Genomic DNA, 16,525 nt, shown 5'->3' with positions numbered 1-16,525 from the left:
CGCATTTCAAAGTACCTCTGCTCAGTTGGAAATTTTTGTCTCAAATGACTTACTTGTACCAAAACTAAATTGAAAATTGCTTACTAATACTAAACAGTTAGATCTGGGAGACTTGACTGGAAAAGTAGGAAGAATTTAGGGAAGTTTGGTGGGGATATTTTATACACAGGCATTTTCATTTAGAGATGACATGAAGGAGAGGATTTTTTTGTCTAGGATTCCTAAAATTTAATACCAGGCCTGCTACTGGTTCCTATATGGATCAAAATTTTCTTTCAGAAGGTAAAACGATGCTATGAAATACTCCTTCCAGGCATCTATAAAGAGGCAGACTGCTGAAGAGCAAGTGATCTTATAAGGAGAAAAGTGACGTTCAGAGAGAAAGCATAGGGGGCATCAAAGTCTTGTCTTTTGAAGTGATTCTGATGTAGAATTACTAAAAAGAAATACCTGGATGAGATAATCCCAAGTTCATTTTTGGTCTCATACCAGTTTCCCTCTACTTTGTTCACCAAACTCTATATACTGTTGGACACGCATTTCAGAAACAGAGCCAGCTTCCCAACACCACAGATTCCCGGTACTCTCAAAAGCAGGACATGATAGCAAAGGGTACAAAATCATTTCTTGGCTGAAATAACAGGACTCAACTCACAAAAAGTGACAATAGCCCCAGTAAGAAAGAACAAGCCTGAAATTATTAGTTCAGAAATGGAGGGGATAGTTCCTCTAACAGCAAGGAGTACGATTATTTGATTAATTAAAACAAATAAACAAGGTCCAAAATATTCATAGTAAAATAAAAACTCCCAAAGAGTGTTCTGAGCAACTCTATAACGTGCACCAACTAAACTTATTCAGTGTTCAAATGGACCAATGACTCTCTGAGCTAAGCCATTCAATCCAAAACAGAAAAATAAAAAAGTAAAGCAGAAAAACTGTAAAACTCCTCTTTTTATCATCATTTTCCATTATAATGCTGGCTACATCATCATTTGATATAAAATTCTAGAAACTCCACAAAATTCCTCTTTTTAAAATTTATTTTTTGTTATCAAAGAGAATGTCCAGAAACATTGAGTACTAAAGAATCTGTTCATGGCATTGTTTTACAAAAGTTCCTAATGGAGTGTGAATATTTTAATTTCTGTTGTATCCTTCACTTATTAATGATGAGGTGGATGAACCGGTGCAATTACTCAAAAAAAAAAAAAAAAAAATTCCAGACAAAAACATCCATTCTCATTCTGAATTCTGTTGACTGGAGTGAATTCAGTGGTTACAATACCACCACTGGCTGAGAATCAAGCTCCCCACAAGAGGGAACTATTCAAGTCATCTCATTTGGTCACACAAGTCTCTCAGGTATAGGCACCATGTTTGAAGTCTCACACAAAATGTCTGTGTCACTTAAATTACACAATGTGGCAGTGTTTGTTTCATGGGGACATAGTCTTGAAAGAAGGGGTAACGTAGAAAACAATCTGTTTGCATGTTATACGTGAGTACATTATTGGACTGTGCATGGGTTTATGGGCACTGTAGCCCTTGTTAAAGAGCAGTTCCGCCAATGAAGCATCTGTCAGATCCCAGCTGCTCCTGATGCTGAAGATGTTGACTAATTTTAACCACGGGCTGTTAGGTTGGGGCCTTCTTCACGTACTGTTTGGCTCAAATGGTTTGAACTGAGTTTGGTGGTCTTTCTGGTCCATCTAAGCTTTATTTCTCAGCCTCAGGGTACGTGGGGTACTTGACCGTTTCTATCTTCTCTCGAACTTTGTAGGAGGGATACAGGCCCGTCCTTCCCAGTTTTCTGTTGACACCTTTAGAATAGCCATCCCAGTGATTTCCAGCCACGCCAATGATATCTCCAGGTTCCATGGGGATTTCATCCGCAGTTCGAGGTTCATGAGGATAAATAGCAATCTGGTTGTGGGCATTTTGGCCTCCAAAATAGTAGATGTCATCCAAAGAATGGAAGTTTGCAGAGGCATCGGGATGCAGCGTCTGCATGATCTCATAAGCAACTCGACAGACCTTGGGAAAGCATGAAAAAAAATCTGTTAGTACATGTGAGATCGCCTTTGTAGCAATCTGAGAGCCCTTGCCAAAGAGACAGGGACTAAACTAGGACCAGGGCTGAGAGAATGAGTAGATTCTAGCCACAATCCATTTGCTCTCAGATGATGGTACAAAGTCATTCTTCATTTCTTTGCCTGTATCTTTTTTCTAAACATAAAAGACAATTACAATTAGGATCTCGCAGAGAAAAAAAAGGATATGTATATGTAGTGCAAAGTATTTTGAGAATAAACACTTATTAAAGAGCCACAGAGTGCTGGGCAAAAATAACATAGTCTGTGCCCTTGGTGAACTTTAAGGTTCAGGATTATAAATACTTTACACAAATGCTGCTGCTCCCTTTCTTTCATTCAGTGTTAATAAATCACATACTCTTTCCTGCTAATTTAGATCTGGTCTCAGAACTCTTCTCAACAGAAACTCATGTAATTACTGATAATCAACTATTGCCAAATGAGCTAAAACATATCTGCCACTTCTGTTCTGAAGAGTTTTGTGTGTGATGTGTAGATAGCAGCAGTCTAGATTGAAACAAGAAGAACTAGCTTTGGGGAAGGTGCATCTACCTGATGCATTTAAGGCTACTTAAAAGATTCCTCTGTCCAAAGAACACCTATCATTCTCACTGGATGGCAGCTGAAATTCCACAGTCCTTGAACTTCAGACTTGCTAATAAAGGTAAACTATCTTAATGGAGGTATAACATTTTAAACAACTAACAAATATATTCATTATATAGTAAATGGGTTTCAGAAACTTTTTTAAGAATGAGTGAAAACAAAAGAGAATACTATCATTTTACTTAGAAAATTCTTCCATTATATACTATAAACAGAGGACTCAACTGAAGTCAAATTTTTCTTCATCTACAGTTGTAGTTAGTTATCTCAGTTAATGAAGCTTCATTGTCCCTGCTACTGCTGCTAAGTCACTTCAGTCGTGTCCAACTCTGTGCGACCCCATAGATGGAAGCCCACCAGGCTCCCCCGTCCCTGGGATTCTCCAGGCAATAACACTGGAGTGGGTTGCCATTTCCTTCTCCAATGCATGAAAGCGAAAAGTGAAAGGGAAGTCGCTCAGTCATGTCCGACTCTTTGCGACCCCATGGACTGCAGCCTACCAGGCTCCTCCGTCCCTGGGATTTTCCAGGCAAGAGTACTGGAGTGGGGTGCCATCGCCTTCTCCGATTTTATTGACCCTATATCAATACTTTTGCACATATTTAAAATGATGCTAATAATAACTCTTAATCTTCTCAGTGGAGCAATTTAAGGTACCCAGTAGTTCTTAAAAACTTTGGCATTCACAATATCAAAACTGAATTCTTAAGTGTTATGAGTAAATAGAATCTGATTAGGTTAATAATCAACTTAAGTCTTTAAAAAAATCTGAATTTCAGGAACTGGAGGGGCACTTCTTAATTGCCATATGTAATTTGCAAATAAAACTAAAGTTTAGATAGTATTTTTAATTTTGCAGATAGGGACTAATTCTAGTGCTAGGATTTCAACTAGACATAGAACCAAGAGAATAAGTTTGCTTTCAAATCTGCTACTTTGTCAATAAACTAATTTTATATTGGGAATGTCACAGTATGATTGACATCACTGGTAGAATACTGAAACTATAACAAAATGAGGCTAAAAAAGATTTTGAACTTGAACTTCATATTTAGTCAGAGGCCCATACAGGGTACGCAAAATCAAGTGAAGATTTTGGAAAGAATCTAAATAATTAAAACAAAGCAGCTCCAATAGTAGCAAAGTACAATAACAATGACAGAGGTTAATATTTACTGAGTTTTACTTAGTTTTTTCTGTCAGACATTGCTTCCAAGGTCAAATTTAATTGTCAGGAGTCCCATAATATTCTATCATGTTTGTTTTATGGATGTCAAAGATCAGTTAAGGAAAATGGCCAGAGTTATACTATTAATAAGTGGCATATTCAGGTTTTGAACCTAGGCAGAATGTGTATACTTGTTAACTGCTAAGCATGTTTTTTCTTGCAGATCCTATTCCCCATGCTCACATTTTAGATAGCGTAAGGCCAAGGCAGGCCTCGGGAAAACCTGAGTTGTATTTTCAGGGCCCCTCCACCCCCTTTTCAATTATCCCTAGTCAGGGATACTAGATCTTATACTGCCTTGGGATGACCACAATGTCCATCATGGCAATGGACCCTGATGTGTCTTCCCCTTTCACTAATTAACTTCTCATTCTCATAAAAACAACACTGCCTTCAGTCCCACACCCTTAGGAATGTGCTTTCTTTTGAGGGTATTCCTAATGATCAGTTTATGTTTGGTAGCAATACGGAGGGGCCTGGTGGGCTGCAGTCCATGGGGTCGCTAAGAGTCGGACACGACTGAGCGACTTCACTTTATTTTTTCACTTTCATGCATTGGAGAAGGAAATGGCAACCCACTCCAGTGTTCTTGCCTGGAGAATCCCAGGGACGGGGGAACCTGGTAGGCTGCAGTCCATGGGGTCGCGAAGAGTCGGACATGACTGAGCGACTTCCCTTTCACTTTTCACTTTCCTGCACTGGAGAAGGAAATGGCAACCCACTCCAGTGTTCTTGCCTGAAGAATCCCGGGGACGGGGGAGCCTGGTGTTTGCCATCTATGGGTTGCACAGAGTCAGACATGACTGAAGCGACTTAGCAGCAGCAGCAGCAGCAGCAATAGTTGCTCTCATACTTTGGCCACCTGATGCAGAGCCATCTCACTGGAAAAGACCCTGATGCTGGGAAAGATTGAAAGCAAAAGGAGAAGGGAGTGGCAGAGGAATGAGATGGTCAGACAGCATCATTAACTTAATGGACATGAATTTGAGCAAATTCCAGGAGATAGTGGAGGACAGAGGAGCCTGGCATAATATAGTCCACAGAGTTGCAGAGTCGGTCCTGACTTAGTGTCCGAACAACAACAATCAATAGTTTTTGATGTATTAACCTGATGGATAACATACATACTTCCTTAAGCCAAAGAAATTACAAATGGTAGAGCTTTCAGATACAGAGGTGGGCCAATAAAAGGGGCTCCTTCTTATAATAATGGCAATAATGAGAGCAGGTGAGCCTACTGACCACTGTTCTAATAGCTGGGCTTGTACACACACTTTTTCTCAACTCATTTAACTCTCACAACAACCCTGTAACTTGGTTACTATTATTTATATTTTATAGCTGAAGAAACTATACTAATATTTCCAAATATTAAACAAAATGAATAAAGGGGTTAGTAAATGGCAGAATACTTTGGCCACCTGACATGAAGAACTGACTCACTGGAAAAGACCCTGATGCTGGGGAAGACTGAAGGCTGGAGGGGAAGACTGAAGGCTGGAGGAGAAGGGGACAATAGAGAATGAGATGGTTGGATGGCATCACCGACTCAACAGACATGAGTTTGAGTAAGCTCCGGGGGTTGGTGATGGACAGGGAAGCCTGGCATCCTGCAGTCCATGGGGTCGCAAAGACTGAGAGACTGAACTGAACTGACTGAAATGGCAGAAATGTAATTAGGACTTTGTCTCTAAACCACACACTCGACTGCCTTAGAGTGTTAGGATAAGAACCTAGAATAGTGCCTGCCTCAAAGTAGCCATTCAATAAATACCTTCTGAATGAATACTGCTCCATGTATAATACCAGTCCAGCAGCTGAGATGCAAGTCCACTGGTGATATTAATCCTTAAGATCCATATAGAACATTCTGAGTAATTAAATTTTATCTCTATGTTAACCAGGGGGCAATTTACTGTAAAGAGTTAGAAAGCTGACTACAGTGTCAATGTTTGCATTTAATCACTCCAGGCGTCCTCTCTGGGTGTTACAAATCCAAATCACATGGCAGGTAAATGACACCTCCCAGCTGATGTCAGTACTCATCTTTGATACTTGACAGGTAGCAGGACTGAGAGGAGCAGTCTCCATGGTTTGCAGAGCAGCGGACGGCCACATGCAGCATGCCTTATTTCACTCACTGCTGACGTGTCACTCTATTGTTTTTAGAACACTACTAAGCACACAGTTATGAGTAAGAGCAAAAATCCTGCCAAGGGATAAAACATAGATTGACTGTATTAAGAAAAAAATTTAAAAAGGAAGGAAAGTCCAAGGAAAGTCTGAATTTTGTCCCTAACAACCAGCTGAGCTTTGCATGAACCTCCAAAGCTTCCTGAGAGCAGATGGGATATTGTTTTTTTGTCAAAACAGACAGGGCCAGAAAGATCTCCCAAGTGTGAAATGTTGGAAGTGGGCTCGTGTCTCTCTGTGTGAGGCTGGGGTATCTATGCGTTTTTACTGTAAACTGCTCTATTTTGCTCTTCAGTGAGAGGACAGTATCTGCTGCTATTTCATAACCACACCTCCACGGAGATCCCTATCCAGAGCTGTCTGTCTGGAAATAAAATCAGTGTCTGGCTTCTCCTTCTGGGCTTTCCAAAATCTGATGCAAAGTATGACGAAGCCAGTTGTGTTGTGTGTGATTTGAAATGAAACAACAGAAAATGCCATAAGAATGTTGCATCAAGAATGCCAGAGGAAGTGTCGCAGGGGGGAAAAATTTTGTCCTATGGTGATTTTAATGACGGAGAAACTACTGAACAAATATTGACTGCTCCTTAAAAAACGTCGATTACCTATAGTCTTTAAAATGGACATCTACAACCATTTTTGTAAATGAGATTTCAAGTGATAAAACCTGATTCTAAAACTTGATAGGCAGTATTAAAAAAAAAAAAAAAAACCCTTCTGATATTTTGCCCATCTGCAACTGAGTGAGCTGTCAACTGCTGTTATTTCTCCAAATGTAATTTCTTTGCTTCAGATTTAAGACGGTTTCATTAAATATGAAAATAAACCACACAGTAGATGCTTAGGGCATACACAACTTCCAGTAACACGGAACAAGGTTAGAGTATTTGGTAGAATAGTCTGGAATATGACTCACTGCATAGCTTTCAAAACTTAGTTGATGTTCTTGAAAAATACTGCCTCTAAATTTCAGACTAAATCCTAAAGCTTGTTTTCTTCAATTTATGAAGCTTTTAGGACAAACCTGGCTTTGAGAAAAAGCTTTGATGAAAGAATTCAGAAAACTAAGAGTAACAACAGTAACAAAATTAGAGAGCAGAGTCATATTCTTGGCTTTAAAAACTTTTCACTTAAGGAGAGACAATTCCCAGACCTTATTTGTGGATATAAAACCAAGGATGTTTAGAAGCCCTCAGGCTGAGAAGAATGGATCCAAAACCTTATAAAGAATCCTGATTAAGGAGTCATGACATTTCTGCCTATAGTTTCTCAAACATCAGCCAGGCCTTGCAATTTCCCTCCAACAACGCATTTTATTCTTCAGGATTTTCTACAATAGCACACCGTCAACAGATAAGCTCACTTGTTATACAGCATAAACGCTCTAAAGGGTAGTAGTGTACAGGAGACAGAAGGTTTACATGACTGAAGCTGTAGGACTGCCAAAGCATTATGAAGAACAGTCTGAACTTTTATTCCTTCTCACCATTTCTTGAAATGAGATTATCATCAAGGAAAATTTGAAAGTTGGTTGTCCATGTTTTATTCTGGGCTGAGATTTGGTTCTCATTGTTTTATTTTCTTGCCCCCCTTCCCACTTTCTAGCATGCCTGTGGCATATGTAAGAAAGCCTGCAGATTAATTTCCCTAAAGTTAAAACTATACATAAATTCACCTACATTTGCTACAGCAAATACTGTTACTTATCACTCACCCTTTGGGAATGAAGAGTTTTTGTTTTTTAAAATTCATTATATGTGTGTGTGTGTGTATAATGAATTTTAAAAAACAAAAACTCTTCATTCCCAAAGGGTGAGTGATAAGTAACAGTATTTGCTGTAGCAAATGTAGGTGAATTTATGTATAGTTTTAACTTTAGGGAAATTAATCTGCAGGCTTTCTTACATATGCCACAGGCATGCTAGATTTGTGGCAGATTATGTAAAGTTTAAAAATAAAATAAAATTTAAAATCTTCAAAAAAAATAAAAAATAAAAAAATAAATAAAATTAAATTAAAAATAAATAAATAAATAAATAAAATTCATTATATGGTAATGCTGTCCTTCAATAAGCTAAAGAAAGTTAAGACAGTGTCTTGGCATAGAAATTAATATGCTGAATGTTACTGTTTGTTCTTCTTTATGACGAACGTTACATGCATCAATGCACACAATGACTGTGTGGACCCTACACATCACCTATGACCATAAGTAGAGGTAACGGTGTCCTTGAATAGCATGTTTCATGTTCCTTCTAAAATATGAGAACATATAGTCTGAAATGGGGCCATGTGAAAAAGAGCTGCTCACATAAATACTGTAGAGTCTAACAGGCAAAGATAGTCCTATACCTATTCCTATATAAATAAGAGCAGCTAACAATGCATTTAATATATTGCTTAGTACTATTCTCTGTGCTTTTTACCTATAATAACTCTTTAATCCTCACAAAAACTTTATGCAGTAGGTATTATTATTACTATTTTTATAGGGAGGGGAAAAAAGAGTCAGTGATAGTCTAAGTAATTTGTTCAAATGCCACAGTCACTAAGTGGTCAAAGTTGGATTTAAAACCCAGGTAGAGTGACCCCAGAACCTACAGTGCTTCATTCTTATTCCCTGCCTTATGAAGTTAAAAGCTCGACACTTATACCATCAGTGAGTTTTTCTCAAACTCCACTGCTGCTGCTGTTGAGACATTTTGGGGGCATTTTTCAAAAAAATCCCGATTTTGATTTATGGCAAGGGAACTATGAGCCAGTAACCAACTTCACTCACACCATAAAAATATTAAACTGTATCAAATGCCTTTACACTAAAAATATTTTCAAAAAATACTTAAGTGCAAGTAAGCTCAAAGATTTATCACCAAGTGTGGAATTATTCCACAATATCAAACGCTAGACCCATTAGTCATCAAGAAAGGAGATGATCACATTTAGCAAACTGCTACTCATTATATAAATATAAGATATTTTTACTATTAAACTTTTATTCTGAACCCTAACATAAAATGTCTGAGATATTCAAATCTATTTTGGGACACAAAATATTGGTTCAAATTAGGAGAGTTCTTTTGGATGAACTTTGACTTGCCAAGAGTTTTAACGAACAATATAATATATAATCACGAATCTTATTCCTTTGGACACAATCAGACCTCTCAGCACTCTGTCTTCATATAAACTGTCTTTCTGGATCTGGGGTCTGAAGAACACACTGAGGTTAATATTATGCATAAAATAGAACAAAGAAGTATGAACAATATGTTCTTCAAATCTGGACAGGTTTCCATTATCATGAAGTGACAGAGCTCCTGACTTCTGGGTCAAAAGAGTTGTGAGGCTATAAGGATCAAAAATTCTATAGCACATCACTGAAAAGGAAAAAAAAAAAATTTTTTTTTTCTTTCCAGAATGAGCCTAATGACCTAATTAAAGAGAGCTGGAAGAAAGGAAGCAAAACACAGAGCACTTGTAAGTCTCACTGTCTACCTACATGTAAGATCTGCCAATGTTTAGACATGCTTATATTTAATTTTGAGTGTGTGTGTATGCGTTCAGTCGCTCAGTGTGTTCGACTCTTTGCGACCCCATGGGATTATGTAGGCAAAGATCAACTCCTCTGTCCATGGGGTTATCTAGGCAAAAATACTGAAGAAGGTTGCCATTTCTTCCTTCAGGGGGGTCATTCCGATCCAGGTATTGAACTGGCGTCTCCTGCATCGGCAGGTGGATTCTTTTACCACTGAGCCACCTGGAAAGCCCTTTGTTTAATTTTAGAGCTTTATAGTTAGAGCAGTGGTTCTCACAAGGACGATTTTGCCCTCCCACTTCCCCAATCTGGGATATTTGGCAATGGTCTGGAAACATTGTTGACTGTTACAACCTGAGATGAGGGTCTACTGGCCACGGATGCTGCTAACCATGCTATAGCGCACAATACGATGGCCCACAGCAACTTATCCAGCCCCCAAAGTCAATGGTGCCAGGTTGAGAAACCCTGGACTGAAGGAACAGACTTTAGGCCTAAAATTTACGCCTAAAGAGGAGATGGTGCATCTGGAAATTCTTGATTCAATTGCTCTAACAACAACCATTTGAAAATGTGTTATTTGTACCTGTTGATCACACAGGCACATAGCCAGATTATCAAAAGCAGTTTAGAGGGACTAGGTAGTTACAACTCCTCTCCCTACCTCCCATCAGAACAGAAAAGGGACCTTTTCAATGATAGGATCCTAACCCCACTTAGGGAGAAATATCAGCTATGGATGCCTTCACGTTTCCCTTCTGATGAGGACTGCTGCTTTGTGACTCCTGTTCTGGGTAGCTGTCTTTGGGTCTTAAGTTGTAGTCTTATTCCACACCGAAGGATCTCATACAGCCTTTGTTGGGGTAAGTATCTTTCCAACAATCATAACACCACACCATTGTGATAAAGTACATTGTCACATAATAAAAAACTTGTTATTTTCTTTATACTCTCTGCAGTATATCCCCATGTAAATGATGTGAATTTCCTTTTCACATTTTCTTTTCTCTGCTTCTTCAAGCTTTTAGGCATATATTTATCTTACATGCTTTATATTTCTTGGTAATTATTCTCTAGTTATTTCATGTGAATATTTTGCTCACTAGATTCTGGACCAGGTTAAGATCTGTATCTTCAATCCCATGAAATTCCCTCTACCCCAGCATAGATCTGAGCACAAACAACCATTTAATAGCTTGTTGAATAAACTACCCAGTAATATGCACATAAATAAGAGAGCTGAATAAAATCCACAACAAATATTTCTATGTTGATATTACACTGGGCAAATAAGGCTGATTGGACACTCATAAAAACATACACCAAACCAATAACATATAGTTTTTCTGTAATAGTTAAAGAATGATTATAATGTTATTGCTTAAATATATTGTACTATTTCTTGCTAGGTACGAATGTAAAAGGACTTGAAGAGGAATTACATTTCCTCTTTCTTATTTTCTACAAAGCAATGAGTCAAATTGCTGAGTCAAAATGCTGAGCATTTAAGTCTCTCAGTATCAGTGCACTGATGTGTAGAAATGGATGGATTCTGGTTACGTATTGATTGTATGCAAAATCAGAAAGTATGAAGTAAACTTACTTGCTGTTTCTGTTAAATGCTGTGAATAAGCCAAATACTTTACAACAACCCCAGTAGCTGGCTTCATTAGAGATGTATTCAACAATTGCTTGCAAACAACTAAATGTTCAATGTAATCAAAAAGCTATGCTTTCTGGAATCTTCTCATCTTTTCATAAAAGAGATCATTTCCCAATATTCAAACATTGCACTTGAATCATGATAACTAACATTTTTAAAAAAGATCCAAGAACTTCCTGACCTAATATAACCACAGAGTACTGACCATTTAAAAATGCTTACCTGGGATGAAAACGTACACACCAGGAAGTCTGCCTGGGAGAGAAAGTGTATATCCAGGATCACACCTCGAAGTGAATTTTCTGTGTATCGATTGTGTAGTCCAGCTGACCAAGAGATAGAGTTATCACTAATAAATTCATAATTGGGGTACCTGGAAAAAGAAACAAAATCTCTGAAATCATAGAATTCTATCAGGAAGTAGTATCCTATCAACAGGAGGTGGACTTTCTTTACACAGGCGTGCCTCTCTTTCCAACAGTAAGGAGAGCTTTAACTCTGGCACTCAATAGAGTAGCTGACAAAGCATCTCTGAATCCACTGATGGGGCAGAAACCATTCTGGGGTGTCCTTTATGTTAAAAGTTATTGGCATGTCATATAAAGGACACATATGCATCAGAACGTCCCTTTCAGTTCATGAAATAATTGAAAATAGAAAGCTCTTTCTTTGTTAACGAGTGACCTTGAAGAGCTTTTTCAACCTGCTTTCATTTTTTTTCACACCGACACATTTTCATTTTATACATTCCTCTCCCACTTTTATCCTTAAACTATCCTTTTCATCTTTTTAAAAGTGTAATTTATACATTGTCTTTTTCTTCCAGTTTTATTGATATATAATTGACATACAGTACCGTATAAGTGTAAGGCACAATGAACTGACTGACACACGTCACGAAATGGTTACCACAACGAGTTCAGTCACTATCCCTCATCTCCTAAAGAGACAACATTTTTTAAAAAGGCAAAAAAAAATTTTTCCTTGTGATGAAAACTCTAGGGATATAATGTCTTAACAACTTTCAATTGCTGTGGCTAGGACATTCAACACTACGTTGAATAAAAGTGGTGAGAGTGGCCATCTTTGTCTTCTTCCTGATCTTAGAGGAAAAACTTTCAGCTTTTCACTGCTGAGTATTACGCTAGCTGTGAGATTGTCACATATTACAGCCTTTGCTATGCTGAGGTACATTTCTTCTACATTCACTTAGAGTTTTATTATAAATAAATGTAGAATTTTGTCAAATGCTTTTTCTGCACCTTTTGAGATGATCATATGACTTTCATCCTTTGTTTTGTTAATGTGGTGTGTTGCAATGATGGATTTGCAAATATTGAACTGTCCTCATATCCACATGATCATGGTGTATGATCCTTTTAATGTATTGTTGGATTCAGCTTGCTAACATTCTGTTAATGATTTTTGTATCTTATCAATGATATTGGTCTGTAAGTTTCAATTTTTGTGGCATCTTCGTCTGGTTTTTGAATCAGGGTGACCTTTGCCTTGTAGAATGAATTCAGAAGTCTTCTTTCTTCAGTTTTTTGGAAGTACAGGCATTAATTCTTCTTTAAATATTTCATAAAATTCACCCATGGGGCCATCTGGTCCTGGACTTTTGTTTGTTGGAAGCTTTTTGATTAATCTTGATTCAGTTCCATTCCTGGTAATTGATTTGTTCATATTTTCTATTTCTTCCTAATTTAGTCTTGGAAAACCATAAATTTCTAGGAATTTATCCATTTCTTCTAGGTTGTCCATTTATTCACATGTAGTTGTTTGCAGTAATCTCTTTTGATCCTTTGATTTCTGTGGTGTTGTTATGGATAGATTGCTCATCTACACTTTGCTTAGTTCTGCTGGGGTTTGTTCTTTTGTTTGAAGCACATTATTTGTCACTTCATTTTTGCTTAATTCTCTGTGTTTATTTCTATATATTAGACAGGCCAGTTATGTTTTCTGTTCTTGGTGAAGTAGCTTATGTAGGAGATGTCCTATGGGATCCAGCTACATACTCCCTCCTCTGGTCAACAGAGGTTGTATGTGGGCTGAGGGGGCACTTCTGTTGTGCTGGGGCCAACTACTGTGGGCAGGCTGGGAGGGAGGGCTAGCTCTCAGCTTGGCTGGCTGTCATGTCCTGCCTTATGTGGGGGCTGCTAGCGGCTGGTGGGTGGGTCTGGGTCCTGACACAGCCAGCTACATGGTCTGGGGAATCTTAGGGCTGGTGCCAGCCCACTGCTGGATGGGGCTGGGTTCTGGTGTTCCTGACTGCAGGTGCGCAGGTCCTAAGGCTGGTCTGGTCTTGTTGGTGGGAAGTGCTAGGTCCCAGCACAGCTGGCTTTGGGGCCTGGGGATCCCAGTACTGGAGGCAATCACCTAGTGGGCACATAAGCCCCCAGTGCTAACAGGCTAGAAGGAGGACTTGAAAATGGAGCTTGCTAGCATCAGGGGCTCTGCGGTAGAATGAGCTCCCCACTGCCTGTGGCCAGGGTCTGTATCATCAAGGGGAGTCCCAATTGCCTTCTGCCTCTCTAGGAGGCTCCAACCTGCTTTCAAATTTGGTCACTGAGCTTTTCCTTTAGAATATAAATCTCATGATTAAATCTCATTTAAATTTTTAGTTTAGAATTTGTGGTATTTCAGACTTGTCTCCTTTAACTTCCATATGTAGGTCTGGCACGCATGCATGCTCAGTCACTTCAGTCGTGTCCGACTCTTTGTAACCCCAGGGACTGTAGTCCGCCAGGTTCCTCTGTCCATGGATTTCCCAGGCAAGAATACTGGAGTGGATAGATAGCCATTTCCTCCTCCAAGGGATCTTTCAACCCAGTGATCTTCCCAGGGATCAATTCCGTGTCTCAGGAATTGCACATGGATTCTTGACTGCCGAGTTACTGGTGAAGCCCTAATCCCCATTAGCACCATCTTAACAAATAATGGTGATAAAGAAACCATTCTAATAAATTTATGTTAGTAAATTCCATGTAGATGTTCACCAACTAATATTGTGGTAGTCCTGAGAGGATATGTGTTAAAAATATTGAAACAGGATGTCTTTAAAAAATCTACCATACGTTCAAATAATTCTACTCTGAATCAGAGGTTTAATTATATTTCAGTATAGAGTGAATAAATTTTCTCAGTACATGTGATAGATCAGAGTTAAGTTGTCAACTTTGAGAAGTTACATGCAAAAGGGATAATCATTGTACTTACTTTATATAATTTTTTAATAATTAAATTAAGCACTGTAAACGGCTTAGAAGAGTACCTGGTATACAGTAAATGCTCAATAAATTTAGCTAATCAACTAGCTGTGACTGTCAAACATTCTTTCCTCAGACATCCACTTGGTTTTATCTCTTACTTCCTCCTTGTATCTCTGCTCAAATGGTAGCTCTTGGTGAGGAGTTTGGCAAACCTTAACCCTTCTACTTGCTTAATTTTTCTCCATGGCTCTTATCACTGGACATAATATTTATTTACTGTTTATTTTGGGCTTCCCTGGTGGCTCAGTGGTAAAGAACCTGCCTGTTAAGCAGGAGATCTGGGTTCAATCCCTGGGTCAGGAAGATCCCTTGGAGAAGGAAATGGCAACCCACTCCAGTATTTTTGCCTGGAGAATCCCATGGACAGGGGAGGCTGGCAGGCTACAGTCCATGGGATCACAGAAGAGTCAGGCATGACTTAGCAACTAAATAACAACTGTTTACTGTCTGCATTCATTCCCACCTCCATCATCCCTAACTAGAATGTAAACTCTATAAAAAGAGAGGTATTTCTTCTGCTCTGTTTACTCTGTTATTCTCAGCACGTAAAAGTGAATCTAGAATGTAACAGAAGATCAATAAATATTTGTTGAACTAACAACACTTTCTATTCATAAGCCCTGAGACAGCAAGTGTCAGTTTAGGTGGCTTTTCCCACACAGTATTTCCCAAAGGTTAGAACTATGCCTTATTTTCCTTTGCATCACAGCATCTAGAACTCCACATAGTCACGTGGATAAACACATGAACAGTGAGTGCTACCCACGACTGGGACGTTTTCCTAATTCCCTAACAGCTGCTTCAGATTTCTCTTCATTCCACAGCCTCCAAGGAGCTTTCTCTCACTGCCTCTAATAATGACTGTGAAGGAAAAGTCTCTGAGCACTGTTTCAGACTGGTATTCAGTGATCAGATCCATTTGGCCTCATTATTTTTGACATTTTGCCCTCCCAGCTCTGAATCAGGGAGATGAAGGAAATGTCACGTTTGTTCTATAAAGAAAACAACCAAAGAGACTTTTAATGTGATTCCTGTGAAGATGCATATATCCAGGCATGGGGCTAAAACAGAAACAAATAAATATGAAGGCTGGAGGGTGAAGGAGGAGGGAAATGGTTAAAACACACCAGCACAGGTTGTATCCTAGAGTAAAGACTAACTCTGTCAGCGTGGTATGGGCACTCAGTGGAACAAACAGAGTGATCCTTTTACTGAGAAGTGACACTAACATTATGCCCTTCCGAACTTAAAGGCCTCTTTCTGGCACCAAACCAAAAGGGCACCTAAGTTCCTCAGGCCTTATCTCTATACGCAAAAGAGCTTGATGAAAGATACTGAGTGTTGAAAAAAACACAAACAATGGAAATAATGAAGGAAGGAGATTCTGTACTTTCAACAATGAGCAAGGAAAACTCCACACAAACATGCTTCTTTCCTTCTTATGCCCACGAGTATGCAGCAGAGGAGGTCTTCCACTGTAAGGCTGCAGAGACTGGCAATGATTTTAAAAAGCATCTTTTCTTCCTCCATGTTGTAAAAATTTATTTTTTATATCACCCACAAAGAACTAACTTGAAATTAAAAATAACATCAAATTTTCTTTTGTGAAGTCTTTCTTCAGACTGAGGGAAAGACTCCTCTTGACTTCACTACCTAGCATACAACTCCTTCAGGACAAGTACTGATATATGACGACACTGTGATTAATGGTTACATGTATACGGCCTATCAGCTAGATACTCCCTGAGAGGAGAAGCCACATATTATTTTTGGTTTCTTTGTGTATTCCTAATGTGAGAAATGCCAGGCTGGATGAAGGCACAAGCTGGAATCAAGATTTCTGGGAGAAATATCAATAACCTCAGATATGCAGATGACACCACCCTTATGGCAGAAAGTGAAGAGGAACTAAAAAGCCTCTTGATGAAAGTG

General features: G+C 38.8%; 1 protein-coding gene across 5 annotated transcripts in view; it reads right to left on the bottom strand.

Moving 5' to 3' along the window:
* Positions 1 to 938: 938 nt before the first annotated feature.
* Positions 939 to 16,525, bottom strand: part of FUT8 (fucosyltransferase 8) — a 329,084-nt gene continuing 313,497 nt past the window's right edge. For all 5 annotated transcript variants that reach the window (XM_055538372.1, XM_055538374.1, XM_055538371.1 and 2 more), the window contains 2 exons: positions 11,544 to 11,694; positions 939 to 2,037 (listed from right to left, as the gene is read on the bottom strand). In XM_055538372.1, coding sequence (XP_055394347.1) covers positions 1,720 to 2,037; positions 11,544 to 11,694 — 469 coding nt within the window. In that variant the 3' untranslated portion in view covers positions 939 to 1,719. The remainder of the gene's footprint in view (positions 2,038 to 11,543; positions 11,695 to 16,525) is intronic.

The sequence above is a fragment of the Bubalus kerabau genome, chromosome 10, assembly GCF_029407905.1.
Source record: "Bubalus kerabau isolate K-KA32 ecotype Philippines breed swamp buffalo chromosome 10, PCC_UOA_SB_1v2, whole genome shotgun sequence".
Lineage (NCBI taxonomy): Eukaryota > Metazoa > Chordata > Mammalia > Artiodactyla > Bovidae > Bubalus > Bubalus kerabau.
This window is presented reverse-complemented; position numbering and strand designations above follow the sequence as displayed.